Consider the following 15,442-nt stretch of genomic DNA (forward strand, 5'->3'; position numbering starts at 1 on the left):
ATGGCAGAGTGTCTGATTCCACAATGTGCCAAGAATGGTTTACTGTGTAGTTCCTGACCCGTATTCACCCGTTTCCAGTGAAGGAAGCAGGCTCCTGGGAGGTGATGGGGAGAGTAACTGGTTCAAAGCCCAAGGACTGACCTACCCAGCCTGGTTCTCATGGTCAAGAGCCAGCCGTTCTGTGCGTCTGAACCTCGGTCCTCTCATCTAAACAGTGGGGACCAAATCCCACAGGGCCACATGATGACGTCCGATATCAGCACAGATGCCCTTCCCAAACTGCTAAGTTTTTATCATAGCTTCTTCTTTTCCTCCTCCTCCCCTCATTCCCCTTCCCTCCTCCTCCTCCCCTCCTCCCACTGTTGCCCCTCCTCCCACTGTTGCCCCTCCTCTGCCTTCCTCCTCCTCCCCCTCCTCCCTTTCCTCCTCCTCCTTCTTCTTCCATTCACTCAACAAATATGGAGATCCTGCTAAGGACCAGCCAGGAATTCTAGATTCTGGGGGATAAAGCAGTGATTAAAATACACAAAATCAGGAACTTTTGGTTCTTACAGAATGGAAGAAAGGCCAACCTCTCTTCCTCTCTCACTACAGCCTGGACAGAACACATGTGCATCTATTTTATAAAAAAAATCTGAAAGGCATATATTAACAGGTAGATTGGAGCAGAATGCTAAGACTCAAAGTACCCCTGAAAGAATGAATACCAAGGAAAACTAGAGTCTCATCAGGTCATGCTTAAGAGCCCAGAGCACAAACACAAATCACTCAATGTGCGAAAAACCATGAAGATCACAACTCACCTGGGGAAAGGCAATCAATAGACTCCAATAATGAGATGACACATCTGGTGGAATTATCTGACAAGGTCTTTAAGGTGGCTATCATAAAAATGCTCGAACAAGTGCTCAAAAATAGTCTTGAAAAAAATTAAGATAGAAAGGTTAGCGATATAAAGAACCGCATACAAGTTTTAAAGCCAAAATGTAATAAATGAAATTAAGACTGCACTGGATGAACTCAGGACAAAAGAAAGAATCGTTGAACCCGAAGATACATTAATAGAAAGGGTTCTCTCTGGAGATGGAAGAAGATTGCAGCTCTTTCTCTCTCACCCCTCGTGGACTCACATCCGAGTTGGTAGCAATGAATGTTTCCAAAAGAATCAGGCAGATGTAGAGCCAGAGGGTGGCAGGTGTGCTGTTCCATCTAGGATGGTTAGAACTGGCTTCTCCAAAGAGGTGAAGTTGGGACACAGAAAGAACTGAGGATGCAACCATGTGGGTGGCCAGAGCAAGATTGTTCTGGCAGGAGGTGTTGTGGGACCCTTGGTGTCAGAGATATTTTGGGGTGCTCAGGGACTCCTTGCCACTTTCCCCAGAAGCTACTGAGAGCTTAGGGGGCTGTGTGAGTTGAGAGGGAGGGAGGCTGTTGGGGATGGCTGAGCTGGGTGGTCCCTGGGAGTGGGTTTTAGAGCCTGCAGGCCATGCTGGCTGCTTTGACGTGGTCACAAGGGCAAGGGCTGGTTCCAGGAAGAAGACTGGCATGCTCGGAACTCCCTGATGGAGAAACGGGAGGGGGACTAGTACTTCCTGTTTTGGTCCAGTTCCCTTGAGGTGCTTGAAGACACCTGGATGGTGCATCGGGCAGAAAAGAGGCTCCAAGGTGGGGCACTTGGGTGAGCGCGGGAGTGTTTGCATCTCTGCATGAAGGCTCCTGGCTAAGCTGAGCCAGTGCTTTTGGGTTTATGGAACAGCACAAGGAACTGGACTACAAGCTACCTGCTTACCTCTGCTGGTGACAAGAAAATGGGAGATGCCAGGGACATGGGTCAATGCAGAGAAATAGGATGTATTGCTCAGGATGCAGCAACAGCCCCCCTGAGAGGCACCGGGACTCTCTGAGCTGGTGCCAACACCTGCCTGTTCAGATGCTGTCAGAGAGGCAGGTCCAGAAGGCACCGGAGGTCATGACAGACTTGAGCTGCCCAGGACAAAGCTCACAAGGACAAGGTGCTTCGGGCACAGCCTCACGAGAACATGGCCTACGCTGACCACGTGGGCATGTCCCGGGCATCTGCAAAATTGTTGCTTTTCCTTCCCCCGACATGCTTCTGGGTACTTAGAGAACAAAGCAAATAGCAGCAGTCTGTGGCTTGTGCTGTGGTGGATGCGTTCAGACCGGGCAGTGTCAGTGTTTGTCTGAGTCCTAAGAGGCAGGAGTAGGGAGGCCCCTCGGGGACGCTAATACACTGAGGAAGCACTGAGTTCTTCTAGGAAAGTGATGTGTGCATGCATCCTTGAAGGATAAGCAGAAAGTTACTCAAGCAAAGAGTGAGGGGACAGCCTGTGCATGGATTCAGAAGGAAGGAGGGAGAGGGAGAGAGAGAGAGAGAGAGAGAGAGAGATGCAATGAGAAGGAACAGAAGGCAGCAGGAGCAGTGAGAGGAGGAGGTGGAGGGATGCCTGGGGTATGGGCCAGCCTACCCAGATCAGGGCCCGCACCTGTACTCCTGTACTGGGAAGTTCCTGCAGGCCCTGAGGAGACCAGGCGCATGCACTATAGACAGAAGCCTGACCTCATGCCACACCCTCCTCTACCTGCTGCACCTGCTGCGGCCCACAGGAGCCAGGCCTCAAATGCATCACTGACTCACACGTTCCCTGATAGCCAGTCAAGAAAGGATCAGGGTTCCCTACTGTCCAATAGCAGGAGAGCTTGAAGGGATGTACCCAGCCACCGAGGGCTGCACGGCACTTACCACCGTTTGTGAACAGTACACTCAGGTGTGCCACGAACTCATCTGGTGCAGGGCTGAAAGCCCTGTGTCCCGGGAAGCCCCTCTGTGCTGGGCAAGCAGGCACACGCGGTCACTCTGATACAAGATGGGTCTCTGTTCATGGCATCAAAGTGAACTGGCTTCCCTCTCGTGAAACTCCTGGCTGATCCGGCCGCCCTGAGCCAATCTTCAGAGCTCTTCGTCATCTCATTGTTAGGAGGAGGGCTGTGATGTTGCTGAATGTGTCCTGGTGGGAGTGTTGTCATTGCTGTCAGAGATGTGGGGAGAGTGATGGCGGAGTCTGGGATAATGAACCACTTAGTTATGACAAATCCACTGGCGCCCCGATGCATACCTCGATGTCACGTCATTCATCAGGATGGATGTGTGCCAGGTTTAATGCCCAAAACAGCTCTGCCTTCAGCTGGAGGCTGAGCAACTGGCAGACACACGTCTCTGAGGAAGAGTGGTCAGTTATCTCAGGACGATGGCCAAGGTGCTTCTGCTTCCAGCCTCTGTGTGTCCAGTCCTGGTCTCGGACTCTGTGGGCATCTGATGCGGGGGTCAGTTGGGGCTGGAAGATTCCAGAAATCCAGCAACCCCCCATTCATTTTACAGATGAGGGAACTGACACCCAGAGATGGTCGACTTGCCAAGGGTCGGCACTGTTGGGCAGCATGGCTGAGGCCAGAACGCCTGCACTTGCTCCTCTGTCCCCTCTGCCTCCTGGCTGATGGCTCCTTCTGGAACCCCCTCCCTCGAGGGCCCTGGCAGCACAGCCCCCTCCTGGGCCTCTTCTCTTTGTCCTCATGTCCTCCTCCTTGGTCCACGGGTTCTCCTGGCCTGGGCCTCTGCCAGAGGGATTGAGAGGCTGCTCTCCTGGTCCCTGCAGTTTCCAAATGTCACTCCCTGCTCTTCCTGCCTCTGTCCACCCCTGGACCCTCTTTGCTAGCCTGGACAGGGAGCACCTAAGGCAGGAAGTCTGGGGCTGCCCTCCAGTGGTGGCAGGGCTCAGGAAGCCCAGCCTTGACCGTGTTGCTCCACGCTGGTCTCTGCCACTGCTTCTAGTCCCTCCTCACCCAACAGGACACTGTAATTCACCCGGGTCACTACCAAGGGGCAGAGCAAGAACTTGACCTGGACCATGGATGTCCTTCCTGGGAGAGGGCGCAGGTGGGAAGGAGCCTGGCAAGGCTCCAGGGAAAGAACCCAGTGCATTTGGTCTTTGGAGTTTGTGCCTTTAAGAGTCCAAGCATCAGACCCCGAAAAGTTTCCCTGTGGTTTTCATTAGGGAAAAGGTTCCTGGGCACGAACTGCTGCTGCCTTCTCTCCTGCCTGGGTCTGTCTGGGCAGCGGCTTTCTCACCTGGGACCCACGTGGTGATGGGAGCTGTCGCACCTGCCACATCTGCCTTGCCTGCTCTCTGTCCCACACACTGCCTCCTGCCACATCTGCCTTGCCTGCTCTCTGTCCGCCGCTGACCACACACTGTCTGTCACTTGTTCCAGCCTCACTCAGGAAATGCCCAGAGAGCCCACAGATTGCTGTCAGGCTCTGGCCTCCAATTCCGAAGGATCGGGGTCTCCGCTCTGCCCACCATCTCTCCTTTGACCCTGGCTTCACTCCCAGATGTCTTTTCAGAGTCCTAGTTGCTTGGAGAGCGGTTGTGGGTCTGTCCTGCCCACTCTCACCTGGCCCTGGCCCAACAGCGGCTTCCCTGCCCTGCCCTGCCCTGCCCTAACTGCTCTGAGAGCCAAGTCCTACTAAGGGTGCAGTGTCAAGGTCAGCACTGTGCTGTAGTCAGTAACAATACCACTTGCAAAGCAGGTATCCAGTTTGTATCCCAGCTGCTCCGCTTCTGATCCAGCTTCCTGCTAATGGCTTGCAGGAAAGCAGAAATTGGCCCAAATGTTTTAGGGCTCTGACACCCACATGAAAGACCCAAATGAAGCTCCTAGCTCCTGGCTTGGAACTGGCCCAGCCCTGGCTATTGTAGCCACCTGGGGGTACTGAGTCGGCAGATGGAAGATCTCTCTCTCTCTCTCTCTCTCTCCCCCGCCTCCCTCTCTTTCTGTTTCTTCACCTCTCTCTATAATCTGAATTTCAAATAAAACAAGTCTTTTTAAAAAAGAAAAAATAGGCAGTGATAACCAAAGGAGGAGCCAATCAAGGACTCCACTCTGGGAGGTAGCAGAGGCAATGGGGCTGCAAGGCTGACAGACTCAAGTTGAAATCCCGGTATGGGTGTCTACATTGATTGTATGGAATGAGATACTTCATGGCCCTAAAGAGTGAAGCCTCTTGGTGACGGGCACCTGTCCTTAGGACCTACCTCCCAGGGTCGGGTGAGGAACCAGGCTGCCCACATCTGAGGAAGCCAGAGAGCAATGCTGGCCTCATGCCATTTCACAATGCCACTAACCCTTGACCCTGATGAAGAGGCAGACGGGCGGGCAGACAATCACACCCCCACACAGATTGCTGCCAACGTGAGAGACAAATGGGAACAGAAGTGCTACAAGATTCGACGGTGCCCCATGACCCGATGCTGCGATGGGCAACCTGAGAACTGGGTCTGCTCCCTCCCCTGCAGCCTGGAGCCCCTCTCTGTCAGGTCCCAGTGGGACTCGAGGGGGCTGCCCAGAGACCAGCATCACTTGCCATCTCCTATACCCATGGCTGCAAGTGCCAGGCTTCCCTGAGACAGCACTACTGACCCAGCTCATAGGAGCTAATGTGACCAGCCAAGAAGCCAAGAGCATGGAGTGCAGGGGTGCAATATGGAAAGAGCCAGGACACTCCCCAAGGGGTGTGATGCAGAAGGAAAACGTGCCCCTTAAGCTGGCACCCCGAGATCTTACTGCTGCCCCCTCCACTCACCCCACTACCACTCCCAACCCCAGCTCTGGCCCTTGTCCTACAGGTTGTTCTGCCATGTCCACTCCAGCATGGGTGATGTTGAGAAAGTGACCCTCGCATGGCCCCTGCTTGGAGAACACCCCAGTTCCAGAGCACTTCAAGCCTACTATGCTCTTCCTGCACATAGTCATACCTTCCTTTATTCCACCCTCCTCACACAGGCTTCCCGAGCCTGCGGCCCAGGGCAGCACCTCCCCAAAACTGCTTCCTGTTTCACACTACCTGTGAAGTTACCGGTGTGACAGAACCTCGAAGGCCCCTATCACTATGTGATGGCTGTCGTTCAGTTGACTGTGGCTTCCTCGGCTGGGACACAGGTTCCAGGAGGGTAGGGACATGTCTGTTGTCACTGCCGTGTCTCCAATGACTGGTACTGAAGTCATCTCACACAGATCTTTGCAGGAGTAAAGACAGGAAGGCAGGAAGAAGAAAGAGAGGAAAGTTCTGGGAAGTCCTTGGGCAGGGGGTGGGGGCAGGCCTAATGGCATGTCACTCAGTATCTTCCTTAGCTCCCAATTCCTCCGTGTTCTGGGATAGATGGTCTTGTCCTAAGCTGTCACAAACAGCCCCTCACACCCTTGCCCTCTAACTCACTTCTTCCCGAGTCCCCCTTTCACCTGTGCCATGGGCTGTTCACCTGTCCTTGCCTGCTCGGTTTACTGCCCCTGTGGAGGCCCAATAGCAGTGATCTTCCTCCACCCTGCTCGCCTCACCTGCACACGCCATCTGAGCCTACCCTAGGCGGCTGATGTCAGGGGGCCTGCCTCGGGTCCCATGCTCCCCCGCCATCTGCACCCACCTTAGGCGGCTGATGGCAGGGGGCCTGCCTCGGGTCCATGCTCCCCAGCCATCTGCACTGGTGAGTCTCACCTCCAGGGAGCCTCTCAGAGGTGAGAGTTGGGGGCAGCCAATAGTCAGCCCATGGTTCTATGCTGTATAAGACAGGAAGCAGGTTCTAGGCTCCTGCCATGGTCCTCCCAGCCACACTGAAGCAGCACATACAAGTGGCTTTTCTCCAATACCTTCCCTCACCTTGTGTGTCACTCATCAAGAGGCTATAATCGCTTGGCGGTAATCACAGCCGGATGGGGGACTGAGTACGTAACCTTGGCAGGTGACACTGTCTTGCTCTTCCTCGCAGGAAGTGGGACGCCTACACCTTCCCTCCCTTTCGGTTGTGGGGGTGATGGGGTGAGTGTGTGAGTGAATGTGCGTCAAACAAGCTCTCGGCTCAGAGCAGGGCTCTGCGCTTGCGGGCCATTGCTACTGTCTCACTAGTGGGCTGGCATGCCGTGGGGTCCCTCAAGCAGTGGATGGGAGAGGGGGTTTGTCATTTGGCCTGTTTTGACTTTGGGTTGATCCAAGATGTCCCCTCACATCCCTCTGCCTTCCTCCCACCTCCGTGTGTGTGACCTCACAAGTCATGGTATGCATTTCTGCGGGTACGTGAGTCACATCTGCTGCCCAGCTCCTGGCCCAGGGCTCGCCCGCAGCAGGTGGAACGGTGCAGAGAGAAGGAACCCAGGATTGGCCCCTTGGGCTCTGGGGTCCGCTGTGAGCCTGGTCCCCATTCCAGGCCACAGTGGGCTCTGTCTGCACTGCACCTCTCACCCTGGAGATGAGGCCCAGAGCAGGCAGGTCCAGTCTGACTCCAGCTTCCCCATTGATACTGTGGAAGTCAATGCTTGTTTGTTCCTTCCTGGAGTGTTGTAACCATTAAGTTCCAGGCAGGGGTCAGGCCCCTGGGCTCGATCTGCTCAGGTTGCCTGCACAATTGAAATCCCCGAACCCATCCTGGCTAGTTTTCTCATTAAGACGATTGGTCACGATTGATCCATTAGATCGATAGGCGGACATCAGCCAGCGGGAAGCCAGTCTGAGGAGCTCAGATGAATGGGCAAGAATGAGGTCCCCGCAGCGCTGGAGTGGGCGCCTTACCTTCTGAGATAGTGCCTGAGGCAAGTGGAGGCAGGTGCGTGGGCTTGGCAGGCTAGACTGGGGTGTGGGAAGTGCCAGGCTCACAGTGGGCTTCAATCCCATGTCCCCTGGGTGGGCATTCCCTAGAGGCTGCTGGGGTTGGGATCTAGTGGTTACAGGGGTCTGGTGCACGCAATCACTTCCCCAACCATCACCACCACCACCATGGCCAAGGGCCTCCCTGTCCCATCCCACTCCTCCCTTTGGTGACTGGGCATGTGTGGAGGGAAGGAAGAGTTTCAAGGATGCCAGCAGTGGCTTCCCAGGGCTTTCTTCCCATTGCATAGGGAGTAATGTGATTACCAGCCTGGGACCACAGACTCCCTTGGGTATGAAGCAGGTGGGAGGGGATCAGCTAAGTACTCACAGTCAAAGAGGTTTGAAAACACTGGGCCCAGGTGTTTCCGTATGTCTGCTGCCTGCAGGACCTAAGAGATCCATCATGGCCCCTCACAACTCTTTGAAGGGGGGGAGGGGTGAGGGCTGGACCTTCAGAGCCTGCCTCCTGTGCATGGAGCAATAATGCCCTTCTGAGCCACTTGCTACCGGGACCAGCATGTCCTGTGTACAGAGAAATATGTGGCCCATGAAACAACAACTTTCATCTCGGAGGGTTCCACTGGAACCAGGGAGGTGACAGAGGTCATGAGAAGAGGGTGACCAGCTCCAGGCAGGCCCTAGTCATCCTTCGTGGAGACCACACCCCGCCTGACAGCTGAGCGGTGTCAGCCTTGGCCCTCCAGGCAGCATGTGTACTCACACCTTTGTTCTTCCCCTCCTAGGCTACCTGACTGTCAACATTGAGCCTCTCCCCCCAGTGGTGGCTGGGGACGCCGTGACCTTGAAGTGTAACTTCAAGACCGATGGCCGCATGCGCGAGATCGTGTGGTACCGGGTAAGTCGCTGCTGCTGCCGCTTCCTGTCCTGCGCCCAGGCCTCTGCTCAGCTCTGTGTCTCAGCTTGGAAAGAGCCCCGGACAGTGCAGAAACAAAAGCCACTTCACTGGTAGACAAAGAAATATGAATTTCATGTAGCATTCATGAGCTACCCAATCTTGGTGTTTTACTTTCAATTGTTCCAGAAAGTACAAACCAGTCTTAGCTCACACTTCTTCACCCTTCAGAGGAAGGTTGAAAGCTAACCTGGTTCACAGGTCATAGTTTGCGACCCCTGATACAAAAATCACACTTTGTTGATCTTTGTTAGCTGCGTCGCCCTCCATTTAAGTGAAATCGATAAGTAAGGCAGTCAAGGGGACCCTCTCTGGATGCAGCAGATGGGGCATGGAGGGGAGGAGGAAGGAAGGAGTGGGAGACATGAGTGGGCACAGGCTGGTGGTCTCGGGTCTAGAACTGGTTCCCAGTTCCTTGAGGTTTCAACAGCTCTACCCACAGAACTGGGAGCCCAGTGTTTGAGGGGCTCCCAGGCACCTGCATGCTCATGACCCTGACCCTGACAACTGGCCTCCTGGGCCTCCTTTCCTTTGGTCCAATCTCGCTTCGCACCTACCTGTCTTTGTTACTGCTCCCTGCTGCTTCACTCTAGGGTGCAGCATTTGCTGATTGGCGCTATCTTATTGGCTGCGATATGTGTTCCTTCTCACTGAAATCGTGCTTCTCTGTTGAGCACTGGAGCCCCACCTGCTCAGAAGCACCCCAGGCTCGCCAGGTAGCTCGGCCTCCACAGGTGCGAAGCCAGCACCGGGGAACCGGCATCCTGCAGGGTCCTCACTTTAGAGGCTGCATCCATGCCTGACAGATGTGTGCGTTTAGACAAAGTCAAGGGCTGTGCGAAACAGGGCTACGAACCGGATCACTAAGAGGCATGTTTACAGGATGCGGGCGTGGCTCGGCTGGCACAGGCTGTGAGTATCTCATTAGCCCCATCTCCCTGCTGAAGGAGGGCCCCCCTCTCTCCCTCCACTGCCCTGCAAGTGAGAGCAGGAGGGAACAGCTGACACCAACACACAGCCCCCGTGGGCACAGTTCGCAGGCATGGACAGAATGGACCTGAGCAGGCCTGCCGGGCCCTCGAAGCAACTGTCCCCACCCTGGCTTGCATTCTCACTTTGCGGTGATGGAAGTCTTCCTGCAGAGAGCTGCCAGAGGTGGGGCCAAACCAGGGTCAGGTGGGCGTAGTGTGGGAAGTCAGGAGCAGGCTTCTGTGTGGCTCTACTCTGGGTCTCTAGAGGTGGAGGTGCCCAGAAATGGGGAGAGGACTTGGGGAAATCCCCGGCACCCAGCCTGTGGGCTGGACAGATTTTCCCCTTTCACCCCAGTGCTAAGATCTCCCGTCCACTCCCTCGCCCGCCTCTCTCTCTCTCTTTCTCTCTTCCTCTCCCCCATCTCTCATCCTGACACACTGATTGCTTAAAGACTCAGTTACATCTCTTACGGATGTCAGGCCCTGCCTATTGGGCTGTGCTAATTAATTAATTTTATTTCATTTCACATCCTTTGACTGAGAGCCTCTGAAACAGGGGGTACGCAGATGTATGCAAATCACATGCAAATTGTCCACTACAGAGCCAACTGTCTGGACCCTTTTAATTCCGTAGCTGGATGGGGTGGTGGTTCAGCTGACTGCTACCCCCTGGGGGGACAAGGGAGCCCACATGCCGTGCCTGGGAGGGTGAGGGCAGGGCAGAGGACAGTGGCTTTCTGCTGCCTGTCTTCTCTGCCGGCTGCCACCCTGGCCTCGCCTCACTCTCTTGCCTCCTTCCTCAAGAAGACAGCTGGAAGGAGAGAAATAAGTACCTACCAAGATGGGGCTGCCGGAGCCAGAGCCAGGCAGGCCAGGGTTTCTGAGGAACCTGGGAGAAGCCGCAAGGACCCCGAGTCCCTCCTCCCCGTGGCCCCCACCCACCAGGGTTCTGCCTCCTGCCCTGGCTTCCTCTCCCTGTCCTCCCTGAATGGGCTCACAGAACACAGCTTGGAAGGAAATGAATAGATCACACAGGACCAGCCAGACTGGTCTCAGTCTCTTGATGGAGAAAAAAGCAAGGCTTTGTAATAGGGCCGCTGCTACCCGCTCAACCCCAGCCACGGTGGAGCCACACGGCCTATGCGGGGTCCTGAAAACCTCACCGCAACAGGGAGTTCATCCTGAGGTCCCAGGAAGCAGATGACACAGTCCAAAACCAAAGAGATCACCCTCTTAGTGTGGACCGGCCATTCGGGAAGGTTTCCAGGAGGTGGGTGGGGGTGCCTGAGTTCTGAGCGCCTCGCTCCCAGATCAGGCCAATTGGGGAGGAATCCTGCTGGTGTGTAAAGATGGGATCCCAAACTACCAAACAGATTCAAGAAAACGCATGTGGGTGCAACCCTGCTCCATCAGTGTGGTGACTGCTAGCTGCCTGGGGCTGTTCCATTAAACCACATTGAGCTGAAATTCACTTCTTCCATCCAGTCCACCACATTTTGATGCTGGTGGTCCCCGTGTTGGATAGAACCGATACAGAGCATGCCCGTTGTCGTGAAAGCTCCATGGACAGCACCCCACCCAGGAGCTGTTTATTTCTGGAACACGCTGTGTGCGTCTGGCAAGGGAAGAACTGGGATGGCTCATTGAGCAGATGGTTCAGTGGGCACCTTTCCTGGCATGACAGTAAGACAGGCTCCTTGTTTTGTGATCACTGTGTTGCACTGGGCGTGTAGTATGTGTGTGGTGTCAGTTGGGGGGGAGGTGTGATCACTTTGGAGAACTTCTCTGAGTTGTCAGTCCCTAAGGGGCGGGGCTTTGTAGCTGTCCATCAAAACCCTGTTCACCTAGAGGACTCTTCCCAGGCCCTGCCTTCCTGCTTTTTCAGTGGTGACATGGCGTCATCTGCCAGGTTGGAGTTGGCAGGTTCCATCTCAGTGACTCGGGTACCGGATTCTACTTTTCTCCACGGCTAATAGAGTTAAGGTGCAATTCCACACTGGGCCAGTAGGAGGCTCTCACCTAATAACCAATTTACCCTAGCATTGAAGGGTAGACTCTATTCAGGCCTTCCTGTCCATTTACACCTGTAATTGGGGGGTGTATTTGGCAATGCTTCTAATATCAGTCTGAGTTGCTGTCCTTGTTGAGCTTTTACTACATGCCAGCACAGGACCAACTGTTTTGTGTTTTGTTTTCATGATAGCACTGGGAGTCGGGTACCATTGTAATCCTCTTCTCTGTGGGTCTCTCACGTCTGTGCTGACCCCATCATGTTGAGACAATGGATCATGAGGTGTCAAGGACAAGGGTGGGGCCCTTTCCCTGCTATGTTCCCCACACCGGGGCAGAGTAACCTCAGTAAATATGTATGGCACCGCAGAGCTGAGATAACATCACACACGCACATTGTGACAGCCTTGCCACGTGGTCCCCTCTGGCTTCAGGCAGACACGTGCGCATTGTTGACAAACGCTTTCTGGTTGAGAGTCTGTGTACACTCAGGAGGCTCTATGGAGTGTGGAGAGAGAAAGGATAGTTATTAAAAAACACCATCTCAACCCATTTAGTTGGAGGTCACCTGCCCAGCGGGCAGAGACAAAGGTCAGTTTACATCATAGAAATCCATTAAGCAGCCCCATAGGATCACGGGAATCTAAGCTTCCATGGCGGTTTTTATCATCCCACCTTTGTTTTGCCTCCTGCCTTCACAGTTTGTTCTCACGAGTTGCTCTGGGCTCAAATTACGAGGCCACAGAAGAGAGAGTCACAGAGCGAGACAGAGACGGTGAGCTGCAAGGAGCGATAAAGCCCCCGCATTAGCATCCCTTATCTCACCTGGTTCACCTTGTGAGGAGATGGCACTACCGGGTTAAGGCACGCGTCCCCTTTGAGGCTCTGTGGGTGGCCTGCTCAGGGAGGGCTCATGGTTCCTTCAGGCCACACAGAAGGGATGGAGACTAAGGGCTGGGAAAGATGGGATAGGAAGACAGAAGACTTAGGTGTGTCCAAAACCTGCACGTGCATTCTGCCTGTTTGACCTTGGGCAGTGACCCAACCTTTCAGCACTTTAGAAACCTTGTCTGAAATTGATTGTGGCTCATAGGCTTAGAGGAGACAATGTCTGCAACCAGACAAGAGTGTTGGCTCACCACTGCGCCTGCTCAAGGAAGGGCTGCTTCTCCTGCCTAGGAGGACTGTGGAATGCAGGGTAGGGGGAATCACAGGGCAAGAGCACAGGTGCTGGCCTGGAGCCCCTGAGACCCGTCTGACCACCTCCACTCCCAAGGACTCTGGACAGAGACAGCGCTTCAAGCCACTGTGCTTCAAAGTGGCTGTGCTGATCAACTCGCTGGATTTCAATTTATAGACACATCGTCTTGCCATTAAGCCATTTCAGTGCCTTTCCAGCAGTGGGGAGCTATTTCACAATGGCTTTGCTGGCAGTGGGTTTCTCTCAGCCTGAGCTTTTGACAATGTTCTGTTATCTGAAGAGAAATAGAAAACAGTGGTCATGAGGGGATGCTACAGTCCCCTGATATATCAAGAGAGCAAGCAGGTGGGCATGCCCATGGACAATCAACAGAACAACACCCAAGTTCCAGAAGACTTGTAGGACCAGCCCGTTGTCCCTTCTGGCTGGGAGCCAGCCTGGCCCCATGCCGGCGACTCTCGTTCCCAGACCCATAGCCTGTTCCAGGTCTCCCCAGCTCTCAAAGACCTGGATGAAGAAGACAAGAAGATGAGTTCCTCCCTCTGCTCCATTCAGTCGGAGCAGCAGGTCCTCCCTGTGCCCAGCCTTAGCGTGGAGCAAGAAGGCAGCCAAAGGACTGCAGGCTGTAGAGTAAATTATACCACTGCAGATCAGGTTCTGGGACTAGTGTCACCTTGTAGTGAACAAAGCCACCACCGATGGACCTTCCATGTTCTGTTGGAATGCCATGAAGTTCTGGCCACTCCACTTCCATCCAGTTCTCTGCTATAGCTTCTGGGAAAGCAGTGGAAGACGGCCCAAGTGTTTGGATCTCTTCCCCCCACATGGGAAGTCCCAGTGGAGTTCTAGGATCCTGTTTTCTCACTGACCCAGCCCTACCCATTAGGGTCATTTGGAGATGAACCAGTAGACAGAGGATCGCCTCTCTGTTGCTCCCTCTCTGTTGGTCTGCTTTTCAAATAAATAAATATTTAAACAAAGAAAAATGGCCAGTTTCCACGTGTAGCTCCCTTGCCATCCTTTTATTCCAGAGCCCCCAAAATGCACCCTCCACTGTAGCAGGACCAAATTCTTACAACACAAACTCCTTCTTGAAAAGAGGTGATGGGAGAACTGTTAACCCTCCCCTAGAGGTCAGAGAATGATTGGCAGCCACTGCCTCCCCAACCCTTGGTCTTATAATGGAAATTCGGTTTTCAACACGTAGAGGTGCCCCAATCGCATAACTGGTTAGAATCTGGAGGCATAAGGAGAGGGCTGGCACTGTGGTACAGCAGGAAATGATTGCCTGTGACACCAGCATCCCACATGGGCACTGGTTCAATTCCTGGTTTCTCCACTTCCTTATTCAGTTCCCTGCCAATGGCCTGGGAAAGCAGCCAATGATGGCCCACGTGCTAGGGCCCCTGTACCCACACAAGAGACCTGGGTGAGTCCCCTGGATCCTGCTTTGTCTTGTCCCAGGCCTGGATTACATTCTGCTGTTTGGGAAGCCGTTGAGGACAGCTCTTCTCCCTGGCCACTCAGCATGAATTCAGCACGTTTGTGGAGTGCACCCCCACCACCACCAGATGCCCAGGACACTTGAGAGAACAAAACTTTCCTGCTCTCACTTCTAAAAAGGACCACAGGTGTAAATATTGAGAAGATGGTCTGGTGGGATTGAAGGTGACTGGGTAGTAACGGAAGTTGAGATGGCAAAGGTGACCCGGAACTCGCCATGCCAAGGCTGGGATGCGGAGTGTTGCAGGGTCACTACTGAGAACAAAGCTCCTTCTTTTTTTCCAAAGATTTATTTACTTATTATTAGAAATGCAGATTTACAGAGAGATAGAAAGATCTTCCATCCACTGGTTGGTTCCCTCCCCAAATGTCTGCTAATGGCCAGAAGTGAGTCAATCTGAAGCCAGGAACCAGGAGCTTCTTATTAGTCTCCCATGTGGGTGCAGGGTCCCAAGGCTTTGGACCGTCCTCTACTGCTTTCCCACGCCACAGGCAGGGAGCTGGATGGGAAGTGGAGTAGCTGGGACATGACCTGGAGCCTGTTCACTGGGATCCTGGCACTTGTAAGGTAGGATTTAACCACTGAGCTATTGGACCAGGCCCTGAGAACAAAGCTTCTTAGGTTCGAAGCATGGGAGTGGAGCCTGAGTAGTTGGAACTGATGAGAAGCAGAGAAGGAAGAAATGACACCAGAGAAGCAGGTCTGAGCTCCACATGCAAAATCTGCAGTTCTCTGAGTAACAATAAGCACTGGAAGCTTTTTTTTTAAAAAAAAAAAAAACTTCCCATTCCCTTGAGGGCCTCCCACTAGGGTGGGAAGGGTCAGGCACAGATGGACTCAGGCCTCCTGCCTGCTGATGAGTCAGTCCCTGGCTCTTGCAGTCACCAATGGAGCTACAGCCCAGCAGAGGCGTCCCCAGAGTTCCCTTAGAGAGATCATTCTGAGCCCCGGGTTTTGTGCATGTTAGTACCTGGCAGGTGCTTAGACACAGCTTGGCATGGCCTGCCCAATGTCTCAGCTTTCACTGGCAGCCTATCTCAGCCAGGCATGGCCTATACCCTGTCCTCACTCTAACTTGTCCTCAGACTCTGCCCACATAAATGCTGGTGAGTGCTGCAGCCCTGCCTGG

At 53.9% G+C, this 15,442-nt stretch overlaps 1 protein-coding gene across 1 annotated transcript in view; it reads left to right on the forward strand.

The window, feature by feature from the left end:
* IGSF21 (immunoglobin superfamily member 21) overlaps positions 1-15,442 on the forward strand; it is a 197,685-nt gene that overhangs the window by 78,357 nt on the left and 103,886 nt on the right. Inside the window, exon 2 of the mRNA XM_058661021.1 lies at positions 8,458-8,570. Coding sequence (XP_058517004.1) covers positions 8,458-8,570 — 113 coding nt within the window. The remainder of the gene's footprint in view (positions 1-8,457; positions 8,571-15,442) is intronic.

This window comes from Ochotona princeps, chromosome 2, assembly GCF_030435755.1.
Source record: "Ochotona princeps isolate mOchPri1 chromosome 2, mOchPri1.hap1, whole genome shotgun sequence".
NCBI lineage: Eukaryota > Metazoa > Chordata > Mammalia > Lagomorpha > Ochotonidae > Ochotona > Ochotona princeps.